At 46.9% G+C, this 14,619-nt stretch overlaps 3 protein-coding genes across 3 annotated transcripts in view; 2 read left to right on the top strand and 1 right to left on the bottom strand.

The window, feature by feature from the left end:
* Window positions 1-14,619, top strand: part of LOC114589663 (uncharacterized) — a 305,430-nt gene that overhangs the window by 57,389 nt on the left and 233,422 nt on the right. The window lies entirely within an intron of this gene.
* The window catches only part of LOC114595223 (uncharacterized), a 646,585-nt gene that overhangs the window by 553,626 nt on the left and 78,340 nt on the right, over window positions 1-14,619 (bottom strand). The window lies entirely within an intron of this gene.
* LOC144327582 (uncharacterized) lies at window positions 218-14,237 on the top strand. The gene is made up of 6 exons (XM_077927898.1): window positions 218-282; window positions 1,517-2,009; window positions 2,212-2,293; window positions 3,260-3,342; window positions 9,510-9,636; window positions 12,138-14,237. The coding sequence occupies exons 2-6, from the start codon at window positions 1,608-1,610 to the stop codon at window positions 14,144-14,146; spliced, it is 2,703 nt and encodes a 900-aa protein (XP_077784024.1). The 5' UTR covers window positions 218-282; window positions 1,517-1,607; the 3' UTR covers window positions 14,147-14,237.

The raw sequence follows: 14,619 nt of genomic DNA, 5'->3' as shown, positions 1-14,619 counted from the left end.
CCGGCCAAGAGCCTCACCCCAAAAAGGATATCTGGGCATTGGCGGAGCCAGGGGGGGCAGCTGCCCCCCTAAATGCATAAGAAATAATAAGAATCTGAGAGAGGGCGGAGCGAGGGAGGACTCGGCTTTGCAAGGGTTAAAGGGAAGTGAGCTGCCTTCCTAGAGAGAACAGGAAGCAAGGGGGGGCCAGGTCCTCCAGAGCCAAGGCCCCTCCCTCCCCAGTCCTTTCCTGCTTTGTGTCTCTCCTGCAAGGGCTGCCTCGCTCTCCCCTCCTGGGATCTGGTGAGTCTCCTCTCTCTCTGGGATCTGGTGAGTCTCCTCTCTCTCTGGGATCTGGTGGGGGTCCCAGGGCTGCAGCAGGGGAGGGGGCCTGGGGGCCGGATCTGCTCCTGCAGGGGGGGGTCCCAAGTCAGGGAGGAGGAGAGGGTCCTGCCAGGGAGGGGCCAGGTCTGCCACGCTCTCCTTCCTGCAGATCAGAGGGTCCCAAACTCATTTGGCCCTCCGCCCCCCTTCAGAAAAAAATCTCCCTTCTTTAAACAAAGGAGTCCCTGGGACTTTAACTCTGTGTGACATCGCTCAGCCTCATTGCACAACAGAGGAAACATCTGCAAATGGTTTTCCAAGACCAGACGAGGAGGTGGACTAGCCCCCCCCCCCGCAAAAAAAAGGTGGAAGAGAAAGGGCAGGGATAAACAGAGGGATCCCAGCCCATAGTCTGGCTGCTGCATTGGGGACCAGTTTCCCAGTGTCTCCCAGGGCAGCTCCCCACGGAGGCCACTGCAGCAATCCCCTCGCACCCAGAGCAGGGCATCCCAGGACCACATCCTCTCTGTCCCAAAGGGATTGTTGCTGGCAAAGCAGCCGGAAATGGGCGCTGCTACTCACTGAGCCTCCAGGGACCTTGGCATCAATGGCTGTGTGTGTGTTAAGCTATCTATTAGAATACTATTACTAAATTACCCTCCTAAATTTCAAGGGAGATGTATTTGGCCCCGCCCACTTGGCCCTCAGGGGGTTGGCCAGACACATACCTGGCCCTCAGAGCAAAGAAAAAGGGACCCCACCCCAGGAGTCTGTCTGGACAGCGGTAGAGAGTCCCAAGTACAAGAAAAGGAGACAGGAGCAGGGGAGTGGAGTGGGGGTGGGGGGAAGGAACTCCTGAGGACCCCCGGGTGAGGACCCCCACTAGAGCCAAGCATCCATTATTCACAAGATACAAATGACTCCCTTGTCAGTCAGTTCAGACTCCATGCATTGACTGGACGGCAGCAGAAACCAGGCTGATTCATCTCCCAGAAATCCCTTCAGTTGCCTTCACATTTTGCATTTCTAGAAGGCTAGAGACATATTTCTTCTCCTACTCTTCTTTCCCCCAAAAAAAGATAGCTCATGGACTGGAATGCGGTGCAGTCCAGCCCTAGTTCCCAGGAAGACTCATCCATGCTTGCCCAGGGAACCTTTTTCTTCTCCTGATATTAGACAACTTTTTAAACAGAACAATGTATTTGCTTTGTAGGATTTGCTAGAGCTTCTCATTCAGACAGACAGAACTTGGCAGGAGACCAAAGGGTTCCTTCCGATCTCAAAGAGGCTTCCTGAGAGCACAGATGGATGAGCGAGACTCAGCTAGTCCTGGAGCAGGAAGGGACCATGCCATCCAAACTGGGAGCAGTGCGGGATTCTGGGAAAACTCTGTGCAGAAGATCCTGAGTGAGGAGGACACCCTCCGCTCAGAGGTGCAGAGCCAGCAGTTGAGGCAGTTCTGCTGCCAGGAGGCCAAAGGACCCCGAGAGGTTTGCAGCCGACTCTACCAACTTGACCATCAGTGGCTGAAGCCAGAAAGGCACACGAAAGCTGAGATGCTGGACCTGGTGATCTTGGAGCAGTTCCTGGCTGTCCTTCCACCGGAGATGGAGAGCTGGGTGAGGGACTGCGGAGCGGAGACCAGTTCCCAGGCGGTGGCCCTGGCCGAAGGTTTCCTCCTGAGTCAGGCAGAGGAGAGAAAGCAGGTGAGAGAGACTTTCCTCTGGATACTCCAAAGGGGCTCCAAACAGGATGGAGAACATCCCATAATGCTCTACTGTTGGCCCATCCGTTTTCCGGGAAGGCATCCATGGAATGAGATCTCACACCCTGAATGTTTTTGTCTTTGTCATTCTTTTACTAATATTTCTCCCCATTCTCTCTTTTGAATCCTTGTTTCTTTTTCAGGGAAAGGATCTCTTTGCAGAAATGGACCTGGATTCCTGTGAGGCAGAGAGGCCTCCATTGGACCCCAGAGAGAGGCCCCTGGGTAAGGAGGAAGGTGGTGTTTCTCTGTTTGGTCTCATTCTGTTGGTTTTCCAACTCATCTGAGGGTTCTTTGTCACGGCTAAAAATTGGCAGCTGTTTCTTTAATGCTTAAAAAGCTGGGTCAGCATGAGTCAGCGGCCTGCACCGGGTTGTATATATAGAGTGAGAAATGTTAGTTTGGTTTGGGTTGGTTGGTTGGTGAAAGCTGGTAGTGTTGGTGTGTGTACAGTTGGTCAGTCACTTTTGTGTACAAGTTGGTCAGTCGCTTTTGCAGAAAGGCTTTTAAGAATAAAAGCAGAAAGTACTCTGCAAGGATACTCTTCTTGTGGACTCTTTTATGCCAACAAGGGTCCGAGGACCAGGCTGAGGCAACAAAGGGAGGTCAGAACCCCCCCCCTTTTTTTTTACAAACACTGACAGGTTATGGGCCCAGTGTTTCTGAGCTTGTGCAGAGTGCAAAACGACTGACAGCATCTGAGCAGGGAGCTGGTGAATCCTGGTGGTGTATGGAGCCAGTGGCTGTGCGTTGGAGCAGTTGGTGGCAAGCTGTAACTGTCTGCAGTGACGCTGGGGCTGCTAGGATCTGAGGATCAGGAAAGCACTCAGCATCGGCTACTGGAACAGTTTGAACTCCTAGAGGACCACAGTAGGCGACTCACAGAGCAGCTACACCAGTACTCTGCAAGGATACTCTTCTCGGGGACTCTTTTATGCCAACAGAACCTTTTTTTTTTTACAAACACTGATATTCTTTTCATCTTGTTTTGCGGGGAGACAGTTGGGAACAAGGGTCCAGAGAAAGGGAGATGGGTTTTTGCACATCTAACATATGAAATGGGCACAAACATCCAAATGCTCTCAGCAAGTAAGGCTTTCTCAAAGGCCCATCTGTAGTTAGAGATGCCCTGTTTCCCCTGTGAGAGAAGCAGGCACTCCTTGCGTCCTGTTTACATTTTTTCTCTTGCAGATGGCAGAAGGATGCCGGCAAGACCTCCTGATCCGCCTTTTCATGGGGGCAGAAGGGAAGCAGCAGCTCTGGAACCAGATCAGGTCAGGGGAAGCTGCCTTGTGGGGACAGAGACCGGGGGATGGAGCAATGTCATGGACTGGTTGGGCACAGAGGAATGGTGGGAGGAAGCTGCTGGGGAACCAGGAAGGGAAGACATCTTAGAGACCAAGGAGTGGAGGTGGAAGAAGGATGAGCGGTCAGAGGGAGAAGCCTGGGAAGAGGAGATGTCAGAAGCTAAAGGACTAATAGGGCTTAGTTAGCTGGGAGACACTGTGGCAGAATGCAGTGCAGAATCGGAGGCAGAAGAGGAAGGAGGCGAGTGGGAGAGGAAAGTCGAGAGGCAGAGGTGAGTGAGGAGAAGGAGGAGCCATCGGTGGCTCTCTCTCCTTCTGCCAGAAGCCACCCTCCCTGCTTGTCTCTCAGAGCCATGAAACCCCCTGCATTGCAGGAATCTGCTAGATTATGCAAACTGACAGACCCTCTGGGAATGAGCTGCTGTTCTCATGAGGCCCGAAACTCAGCCAAGTCTGTGAATATCGTGTTCTTGCTAAGAAAGTGTGAACTCCAGCTGTGTACTGTGGGATTTCCTACCCATATAACTCTGACACCAGCCTCCTCAATTTTGCCAGTAGGATTCATCTGTAGTTGCAGTTTTGATGGAATCCTAGAGTTGAAAGGGACCCCAAGGGTCATCAAGTCCAACCCCCTGTGTTCCTAGATCTTCCAAGACAGATGGCCATCCAAAATTGTTGCTGTTGTTGTTGTTTAGTCGTTTAGTCGTGTCCGACTCTTCGTGACCCCATGGACCAGAGCACGCCAGGCGCTCCTGTCTTCCACTGCCTCTCGCAGTTTGGTCAGACTCATGTTTGTAGCGTCGAGAACACTGTCCAACCACCTCGTCCTCTGTCGTCCCCTTCTCCTTGTGCCCTCCATCTTTCCCAACATCAGGGTCTTTTCCAGGGAGTCTTCTCTTCTCATGAGGTGGCCAAAGGATTGGAGCCTCAACTTCATGATCTGTCCTTCCAGTGAGCACTCTGGGCTGATTTCCTTAAGAATGGATGCGTTTGATCTTCTTGCAGTCCATGGGACTCTCAAGAGTCTCCTCCAGCACCATAACTCAAAAGCATCAATTCTTTGGCGATCAGCCTTCTTTATGGTCCAGCTCTCACTTCCATACATCACTGCTGGGAAGACCATGGCTTTAACTATACGGACCTTTGTTGGTAAGATGATGTCTCTTCTTTTTAAGATGCTGTCTAGGTTTGCCATCGCCTTTCTCCCAAGGAGCAGGCGTCTTTTAATTTCGTGACTGCTGTCACCATCTGCAGTGATCATGGAGCCCAAGAAAGTAAAATCTCTCACTGCTTCCATTTCTTCTCCTTCTATTTGCCAGGAGGTGATGGGGCCAGTGGCCATGATCTTTGTTTTTCTGGTGTTGAGCTTCAGACTATATTTTGCGCTCTCCTCTTTCACCCTCATTAAAAGGTTCTTTAATTCCTCCTCACTTTCTGCCATCAAGGTTGTGTCATCTGCATATCTGAGGTTGTTGATATTTCTTCCGGCGATCTTAATTCCGGCTTGGGATTCATCCAGCCCAGCCTTTCGCATGATGAATTCTGCATATAAGATAAATAAGCAGGGAGACAATATACAGCCTTGTCATACTCCTTTCCCAATTTTGAACCAATCAGTTGTTCCATATCCAGTTCTATCTGTAGCTTCTTGTCCCACATTGAGATTTCTCAGGAGACAGATGAGGTGATCAGGCACTCCCATTTCTTTAAGAACTTGCCATAGTTTGCCGTGGTCGACACAGTCAAAGGCTTTTGCATAGTCATTGAAGCAGAAGTAGATGTCTTTCTGGAACTCTCTAGCTTTCTCCATAATCCAGTGCATGTTTGCAATTTGGTCCCTGGTTCCTCTGCCTCTTCTAAATCCAGCTTGCACTTCTGGGAGTTCTCTGTCCACATACTGATTAAGCCTGCCTTGTAGAATTTTAAGCATAAATAATAATAATAATAATAATAATAAATTTTATTTATATCCCGCCCTCCCCAGCCAAAGCCGGGCTCAGGGCGGCTAACAACAATAAAACAGTAGAAAACAACACAGTAGCACAAACAACACTCTAAAATCATTCATTATAAATTGATTCAAATCAAGCCACTGACAATCATTGTGCCAGAGCTCCATGAAGATTGCCGAGGGAGGGAGTCAGGCTGTGCCCTGGCCAAAGGCCCGGTGGAACAGCTCTGTCTTGCAGGCCCTGCGGAAAGATGTCAAGTCCCGCAGGGCCCTAGTCTCTAGTGACAGAGCGTTCCACCAGGTTGGAGCCGCAGCCGAAAAAGCCCTGGCTCTAGTTGAGGCGAGCCTAACTTCTCTATGGCCTGGGACCTTCAAGATGTTTTTATTTGAAGACCGTAAGTTTCTCTGTGGGGCATACCAGGAGAGGCGGTCCCGTAGGTACGAGGGTCCTAGGCCGTATAGGGCTTTAAAGGTTAAAACCAGCACCTTAAACCTGATCCTGTACTCCACCGGGAGCCAGTGCAGCTGGTATAGCACCGGGTGAATGTGGTCTCGCAGCGAAGACCCCGTAAGGAGTCTCGCTGCAGCATTCTGCACCCGCTGGAGTTTCTGGGTCAGTCTCAAGGGCAGCCCCACGTAGAGCGAGTTACAATAATCCAGTCTGGAGGTGACCATTGCGTGGATCACAGTGGCTAGGTCAGGGCGAGAGAGGTAAGGAGCCAACTGCTTAGCTTGGCAGAGATAGTAAAATGCCGCCTTTGTTATAGCTGCAATCTGCGCTCCATGGAAAGGGAGGTGTCAAAGATTACACCCAAACTCTTAACGGACGGTGCTGGCACTAATTGCACCCCCGCAAGAGATGGGAGTTGCCCCCCCAATCCTATATCGTCCCGTCCCAGCCACAGGACCTCTATCTTCGAAGGATTTAGCTTCAACCGGCTCCCACGTAACCATCCAGCCACAGCTTCCAAACATCTGGTCAGTGTGTCTGGGGCCGAGTCAGGATGGCCATCCATCAACAGATAGAGTTGGGTGTCATCAGCATACTGATGGCAACCCAGCCCAAAACTCCGGACAAGCTGGGCAAGGGGCGCATAAAGATGTTGAAAAGCATCGGGGAGAGTATCGCACCCTGAGGTACTCCACACACCAAGGAGTGGCGCGATGACAATTCCTCCCCAAGCGCCACCCTCTGTCCCCGACCAGAGAGAAACGAGCGCAGCCATTGAAGGACTGTGCCCTGGATCCCCACGTCGGCAAGGCGGTGGTCCAGGAGTTCGTGATCGACCATGTCGAAAGCTGCTGACAGATCTAGAAGAATCAGCAGCCCCTACCCGTCTCGATCCAGCTGTCTACGAAGATCATCTGTTAGGGCAACCAGAGCCGTCTCGGTCCCATGACCCGCGCGGAAGCCGGACTGGAATGGATCCAGAGCCAATGTTTCATCCAGAAACCTACCAAGCTGTTCAGCAACCGCTCTCTCAATCACCTTACCCAGGAACGGAAGATTCGAAACCGGGCGGTAATTGGATAGATCTAAAGGATCTAATGATGTTTTCTTTAAGAGCGGGCGCACCACTGCCTCCTTCAGTTCCACAGGGAATGTCCCCGTGCCAAGGGGGACTTGCTAGTGTGTGAAATGAGTGTAATTGTGCGGTAGTTGGAGCATTCTTTGGCACTGCCCTTCTTTGGGATTGCGATGTAGACTGATCTTCTCCAATCCTCTGGCCACTGCTGAGTTTTCCAAATTTGCTGGCATATTGAGCGTAGCACCTTAACAGCATCATCTTTTAAAATTTTAAATAGTTCAGCTGGAATATCATCACTTCCACTGGCCTTGTTATTAGCAGTGCTTTCTAAGGCCCATTTGACTTCACTCTCCAGGATGTCTGGCTCAAGGTCAGCAACCACACTACCTGGGGTGTACGAGACATCCATTTCTTTCTGGTATAGTTCCTCTGTGTATTCTTGCCACCTCTTCTTGATGTCTTCTGCTTCTGTTAGGTCCTTTCCACTTTTGTCTTTTATTATGGTAATTTTTGTACGAAATGTTCCTTTCATATCTCCAATTTTCTTGAACAGATCTCTGGTTCTTCCCATTCTGCTGTTTTCCTCTATTTGTTTGCATTGCTCGTTTAAGAAGGCCTTCTTGTCTCTCCTTGCTATTCTTTGGAAATCTGCATTCAATTTCTTGTATCTTTCACTATCTCCCTCGCATTTTGCTTGCCTTCTCTCCTCCGCTATTTGTAAGGCCTCGTTGGACAGCCACTTTGCTTTCTTGCATTTCTTTTTCATTTGGATGGTTTTAGTTGCTGCCTCCTGTATAATGTTGCGAGCCTCCATCCATAGTTCTTCAGGCACTCTGTCCATCAAATCTAAATCCTTAAACCTGTTCCTCACTTCCACTGTGTATTCATAAGGGATTTGACTTAGATTGTATCTTACCGGCCCAGTGGTTTTTCCTACTTTCTTCAGTTTAAGCTTGAATTTTGCTATAAGAAGCTGATGATCTGAGCCACAGTCAGCTCCAGGTCTTGTTTTTGCTGACTGTATAGAGCTTCTCCATCTTTGGCTGCAGAGAATATAATCAATCTGATTTTGATGCTGCCCATCTGGTGATGTCCATGTGTAGAGTCGTCTCTTATGTTGTTGGAAAAGAGTGTCTGTGATGACCAGCTTGTTCTCTTGGCAGAACTCTATTAGCCTTTGCCCTGCTTCGTTTTGAACTCCAAGGCCAAACTTGCCAGTTGTTCCTTTTATCTATTGACTCCCTACTTTAGCATTCCAATCCCCTATAATGAGAAGAACATCCTTCTTTGGTGTCATTTCTATAAAGTGTTGTAAGTCTTCATAGAATTGGTCAATTTCAGTTTCTTCAGCACCAGTGGTTGGTGCATAAACTTGGATTACTGTAATGTTAAAAGGTCTGCCTTGTATTCGTATCGAGATCATTCTATCATTTTTGAGATTGCATCCTAGTACAGCTTTTGCCACTCTTTTGTTGACTATGAGGGCCACTCCATTTCTTTTACAGGATTCTTGCCCACAGTAGTAGATGTGATGGTCATCCGAACTGAATTCGACCATTCCCATCCATTTTAGTTCACTGATGCCCAGGACGTCAATATTTATTCTTGCCATCTCATTTTTGACCACCTCCAACTTACCCAGGTTCATGGTTCTTACATTCCAGGTTCCTATGCAATATTTTTCTTTACAGCATTGGACTTTCCTTTCGCTTCCAGGCATATCCGCAACTGAGCGTCCTTTCGGCTTTGGCCCAGCCGCTTCATCAGCTCTGAATCTACTTGTACTTGTCCTTCGCTCTTCCTCAGTAGCATGTTGGACGCCTTCCGACCTGAGGCGCTCATCTTCCAGCGTCATAACTTTTATATGCCTGTTGTCTTTGTCCATGGAGTTTTCTTGGCAGGGATACTGGAGTGGCTTGCTGGTTCCTGCTCCAGGTGGATCACGTTTGGTCAAAACTCTTCACTTTGACCTGTCCATCTCGGGTGGCTCTGCACCGCATAGCTCATAGCTTTTCTGAGTTATTCAAGCCCCTTCGCCATGGCAAGGCAGTGATCCATGAAGGGGGCCATCCAAAATAGGCTTATCTTATTTCTAGACTGATCACTGAATGCAAAAGTTGGTTTCTAAGCAGTGGACAAATGAGAACAAATAGTGGCCTGGATTCACCTAACCAGCGCCATCCGCTGGAAAATGGAGTCTGCCCCCCCCATTCCTCCCCTCCCCCTCTCCATGCCCCCATGAACCCCTTGAATTTGGCTCTAGGGCATTGGGAGGGAACCTTCCCAGAACAGCTCACAAGGAGAGGAGAAAGTGGATCCTTCCATCGGGGAAACTGGAATGCTTGCGTAGGCAGAATGACTTGGAAAACACAAGGTGGAGTACCACCTATTTGCACAAAGACGGATACCCATAATTAAAAGGCAGAATAAAATAAGCATCCATAAATAAAATGTGCAGCTAGCAATCCTATTGAAACAACACCGCAACCCAGCCAGATGGGCTGCTTATAAATAATTTTTTATTATTATTATTATTATTATTATTATTATTATTATTATTATTATTATTATTTACAGGAAGGAAACAACAGAGCATTGTGTAGCAGATCATATTTCTGCTGTCTCAGAGGAGGACAATTCCCTTTTTCTTTTAGGGTCCAGTCTGCTTTGAAGATGTCACCATTCGTTTCACGGACGAGGAGTGGGCGTTCCTGGATCCTGACCAGAGAGCTCTGCATAAGGACGTCATGGAGGAGACTCGTGGGATCGTGGCCTCTCTTGGTAAGGCTCCCTATGGGATCATCATATCAGCCTGGAAATTCAAAACATACCTCTATGGAACCAACCTCATATATTTTCACAGAGCTCAACAGCGCCCCCTTATAACACCTGGGAACCTAACACCCCCACAATAAACAGTAAGTTACAGTTTTCTCTTTGAACAATCTTCCTCAGATTATTCCTTTTTCTGCCACGATTGGGCTGGTCTCAACTGCCCAGGCCATCTTCAATGTCAGCTTCAGAATTGTTAGGAAAGATAAGTTGTGAGCTTTAGAGCTTACAGGGTTAACAACTCAGAGAGTCCTGCATCTGGGGAGGAGCTTTCTCAACATCCGGGAAAGCTGTTTCTTCGTTCTTTCTGACTTTCGTTTTCTGCTGAGACAAGGAAGACGCAACGTCTGCATCTTCCGATGGTTTATCTTGCTGTACATACAATAAAGCTTTCTAATTTAGAGGAACAGCAGTGTATTGGACTCTGAGTTCTGCAAGCTCACACACACAAGCAGCACTCGCTGTGCCGCTCTGATACAAGTCCAGGAAATGTGGAGCTTCAGGTTTTCTGTTTTTGTTTAGCTCCTGTCAGTCTTGGGTTGACCAAAGAAACGACTGACAATGGAGATGGAGGGGATGCCATGGTTGGGCCAAACCAAATTCATCCCAGAGAGCTGTGGAAACGTACCGGACACCACATACGTAGCTTCAGGTTTTCTGGTTTTGTATTTGCTCCTGTCAGTCTTGGGTTGATCCAAAACTTTAGGAAGAACCTCCTGACAGTAAGAGCTGTTCGACAGTGGAATTTGCTGCCAAGGAGTGTGGTGGAGTCTCCTTCTTTGGAGGTCTTTAAGCAGAGGCTTGACAACCATATGTCAGGAGTGCTCTGGTGGTGTTTCCTGCTTGGCAGGGGGTTGGACTCGATGGCCCTTGTGGTCTCTTCCAACTCTATGATTCTATGAAAGAAATGACTGACAATGGAGATGGAGGGGATGCCATGGTTGGGCCAAACAAAATTCATCCCAGAGAAGAGCTAGACTTATTGAATCTCAGGTAGTAGTAGCAGTGATGATGATGATGATGATGACGAAGAAGAAGAAGATGGTTTACAAACTTAATCTTTTCCTGAACAGGACTGTTCTTAAATCGATGTAACACTGTAGTAATAATAATATTTTTTATTTATACCCTGCCCATTTGGCTGGGTTGCCCAAGCCACTCTGGGCGGCTTCCAACACATATATAAACATGAAACATAAATAATAGTCTGATCCCATATAAATAGAACATTAACTTTAAAGTGAACAACTTCTCCTAGTGGCTAAAATTGTGGAAACCTTTTGTGAAAAGTGTATTTCTGAGGTTTGATGGCTCATAACACCACTTTTGTGTGGAGTAATACCATAAAATTATATATCAATGAAGGATAATCTAATGAAGAATGTAATGAAATAAATTTTATGAAGGAGTATTTATTAGAACAGCAGTCATAACCATTGGCAACCTTTAGCTTGAAGGCCTTACAATGCCTTCCCATGATATGAACCACGTTTTTAGTTCTGCAGCTGTAATAAAGTGAAACCAAGATTAAATTATTGCAAGTGGATGCAAATCTTCTCTGATTCTTCTCGTGTATGTTATGCCATCACTACCAAGCAATGAGATTTGGGTATCATTGCTCCAAATAACACTGTTCCATTGTTCTGCTGTCCAGTTAACATGGGTTTAATCTTTTCAACCTTTGCTTGTGAGATGACAATGGCTTATTCCTTAGAATTATAACATTTTGACCAGTCCTTGCACTCAACTTCACATTACATTGCACCATGTCATCTTGTATCCACCCAGATGATTTTCTTCTGTCATGTAGGGACAGTCTATCCACTCGTCCATCGTCACTTGCCTTTGTGCACCTTTCCCTGCCTTTACCGGTCTGATTTTGTAGTGACTGAGTCTCCTTATACCCCTTCAAAAATATAGAAAGGCCAGTTCTGGTTAAGTTTTTCCTAATCTTTCATCAGTTTCTTCATAACTGTAGCATTGTACATTAAACAGTACAATTTTACATCGCTTTCTGGATGACCAGTCAACTCTTTGTGCCATTTCTATAATTTTATTATGTTTTACAAGAACACAAAAAACCAACCACAAAAAGACACAGAGTCAATCTAAGCAAGTTGTGCTTCCTTTTTCTGGTTATTTGGCTATAACATTAGATAGAATCTGGGTAAATGAACAATTTCCGTTGATACATAATTGTATGATATTACTCCAAAAGAAGCAGTGTTATGAGCCATCAAACCTCTGAAATACACTTTTCTGCAAAAGTCTTCCACAATTTTGGCCACTACTCTATAGCAAACAAAGCAGCAGTCAACAACTCAACAAAATCTGATAATAAATATGTTGGTTATTGACAAACAACAAAGGTAAGAAACACACACTGAACTCCCTTAAGTTCTTCTCCATTTGTTCCTGAGGCTCTAATCCCTTTTTTGTCTCCATTGCAGATTGTGATGAAATCAAGAACAAAGGTGACCACGATAAAATCCCCAGAGAGGAGAAGCCACGTGAAAATTTGGAGTGTGGAAAGAGCTTCAGTAGGAGCCCCTCTCTCACTAGGCATCAAAGAATTCATACAGGGGAGAAACCCTATGAGTGTGCGGAATGTGGAAAGAGCTTCACTGAAAGCTCCAATCTCGCTTCGCATCAAAGAATTCATACTGGGGAGAAACCCTATCAGTGTGTGAAATGTGGAAAGAGCTTCACTGAAAGCTCCAATCTCGCTTCGCATCAAAGAATTCATACTGGGGAGAAACCCTATCAGTGTGTGGAATGTGGAAAGAGCTTCAGTAAGAGCTCCAAACTCACTCGCCATCAAAGAATTCATACTGGGGAGAAACCCTATCAGTGTGTGGAATGTGGAAAGAGCTTCAGTAGGAGCTCCTCTCTCACTAGGCATCAGATAATTCATACAGGGGAGAAACCCTATCAGTGCGTGGAATGTGGAAAGAGCTTCAGTTGGAGCACCGATCTCACTTTCCATCGGAGAATTCATACAGGGGAGAAACCCTATCAGTGTGCGGAATGTGGGAAGAGCTTCAGTAAGAGCTCCAATCTCACTTCCCATCAAAGAATTCATACAGGGGAGAAACCCTATCAGTGTGTGGAATGTGGAAAGAGCTTCAGGAAGAGCTCCTCTCTCACTTCCCATCAAAGAATTCATACTGGGGAGAAACCCTATCAGTGTGTGGAATGTGGAAAGAGCTTCAGGAAGAGCTTCTCTCTCACTTCCCATCAAAGAATTCATACTGGGGAGAAACCCTATCAATGTGTGGAATGTGGAAAGAGCTTCAGGAAGAGCTTCTCTCTCACTTCGCATCAAAGAATTCATACTGGGGAGAAACCCTATCAGTGTGTGGAATGTGGAAAGAGCTTCACTCATAGGTCCGATCTCACTTCCCATCAAAGAATTCATACTGGGGAGAAACCCTATCAGTGTGTGGAATGTGGAAATAGCTTCAGTACAAGCTCCTCTCTCACTTCCCATCAAAGAATTCATACAGGGGAGAAACCCTATCAGTGTGTGGAATGTGGAAAGAGCTTCAGGAAGAGCTCCTCTCTCACTTCCCATCAAAGAATTCATACTGGGGAGAAACCCTATCAGTGTGTGGAATGTGGAAAAAGCTTCACTGAAAGCTCCAATCTCACCTCGCATCGAAGAATTCATACTGGGGAGAAACCCTATCAGTGTGTGGAATGTGGAAAGAGCTTCACGGAAAGCTCCAATCTCACTTCGCATCAAAGAATTCATACTGGGGAGAAACCCTATCAGTGTGTGGAATGTGGAAAGAGCTTCACTGAAAGCTCCTCTCTCACTTCCCATCAAAGAATTCATACAGGGGAGAAACCCTATCAGTGTGTGGAATGTGGAAAGAGCTTCACTGAAAGCTCCTCTCTCACATCCCATCAAAGAATTCATACAGGGGAGAAACCCTATCAGTGTGTGGAATGTGGAAAGAGCTTCAGTCAGAGCTCCAATCTCACTTCGCATCAAAGAATTCATACAGGGGAGAAACCCTATCAATGTGTGGAATGTGGAAAGAGCTTCAGGAAGAGCTTCTCTCTCACTTCGCATCAAAGAATTCATACTGGGGAGAAACCCTATCAGTGTGTGGAATGTGGAAAGAGCTTCACTCATAGGTCCGATCTCACTTCCCATCAAAGAATTCATACTGGGGAGAAACCCTATCAGTGTGTGGAATGTGGAAAGAGCTTCAGTCATAGCCACAGTCTCACTTCCCATCAAAGAATTCATACTGGGGAGAAACCCTATCAGTGTGTGGAATGTGGAAATAGCTTCAGTCAGAGCTCCTCTCTCACTTCCCATCAAAGAATTCATACTGGGGAGAAACCCTATCAGTGTGTGGAATGTGGAAATAGCTTTACTCACAGGTACTCTCTCACTTCCCATCAAAGAATTCATACAGGGGAGAAACCCTATCTGTGTGTGGAATGAGCTTCACTCATAGCTCCAAACTCACTTCCCATCAAAGAATTCATACTGAGGAGAAACCCTATCAGTGTGTGGAATGTGGAAAGAGCTTCAGTCAGAGCTCCTCTCTCACTTCCCATCAAAGAATTCATACTGGGGAGAAACCCTATCAGTGTGTGGAATGTGGAAATAGCTTCACTCATAGCTACTCTCTCACTTCCCATCAAAGAATTCATACAGGGGAGAAACCCTATCAGTGTGTGGAATGTGGAAAGAGCTTCACTGAAAGCTGCAATCTCACTTCGCATCAAAGAATTCATACTGGGGAGAAACCCTATCAATGTGTGGAATGTGGAAAGAGCTTCAGGAAGAGCTTCTCTCTCACTTCGCATCAAAGAATTCATACTGGGGAGAAACCCTATCAGTGTTTGGAATGTGGAAAGAGCTTCACTGGAAGCTCCAATCTCACTTCCCATCAAAGAATTCATACAGGGGAG

This window comes from Podarcis muralis, chromosome 4 (genome assembly GCF_964188315.1).
Source record: "Podarcis muralis chromosome 4, rPodMur119.hap1.1, whole genome shotgun sequence".
NCBI classification, from domain to species: domain Eukaryota; kingdom Metazoa; phylum Chordata; class Lepidosauria; order Squamata; family Lacertidae; genus Podarcis; species Podarcis muralis.
The sequence above is the reverse complement of the archived record's forward strand: the minus strand, read 5'-3'. Positions and strand labels throughout refer to the sequence as shown.

What these genes read in the sequence shown, in the direction of transcription:
- LOC144327582 (XM_077927898.1), top strand. Translation starts at nt 1,608, where the DNA reads ATGGATGAGCGAGACTCAGCTAGTCCTGGAGCAGGAAGGGACCATGCC. An exon ending in AGGCAGAGGAGAGAAAGCAG is followed by an intron (nt 2,010 to 2,211) that starts GTGAGAGAGACT and finishes TTTCTTTTTCAG; the next exon opens with GGAAAGGATCTCTTTGCAGA. An exon ending in TGGGATCGTGGCCTCTCTTG is followed by an intron (nt 9,637 to 12,137) that starts GTAAGGCTCCCT and finishes TCTCCATTGCAG; the next exon opens with ATTGTGATGAAATCAAGAAC.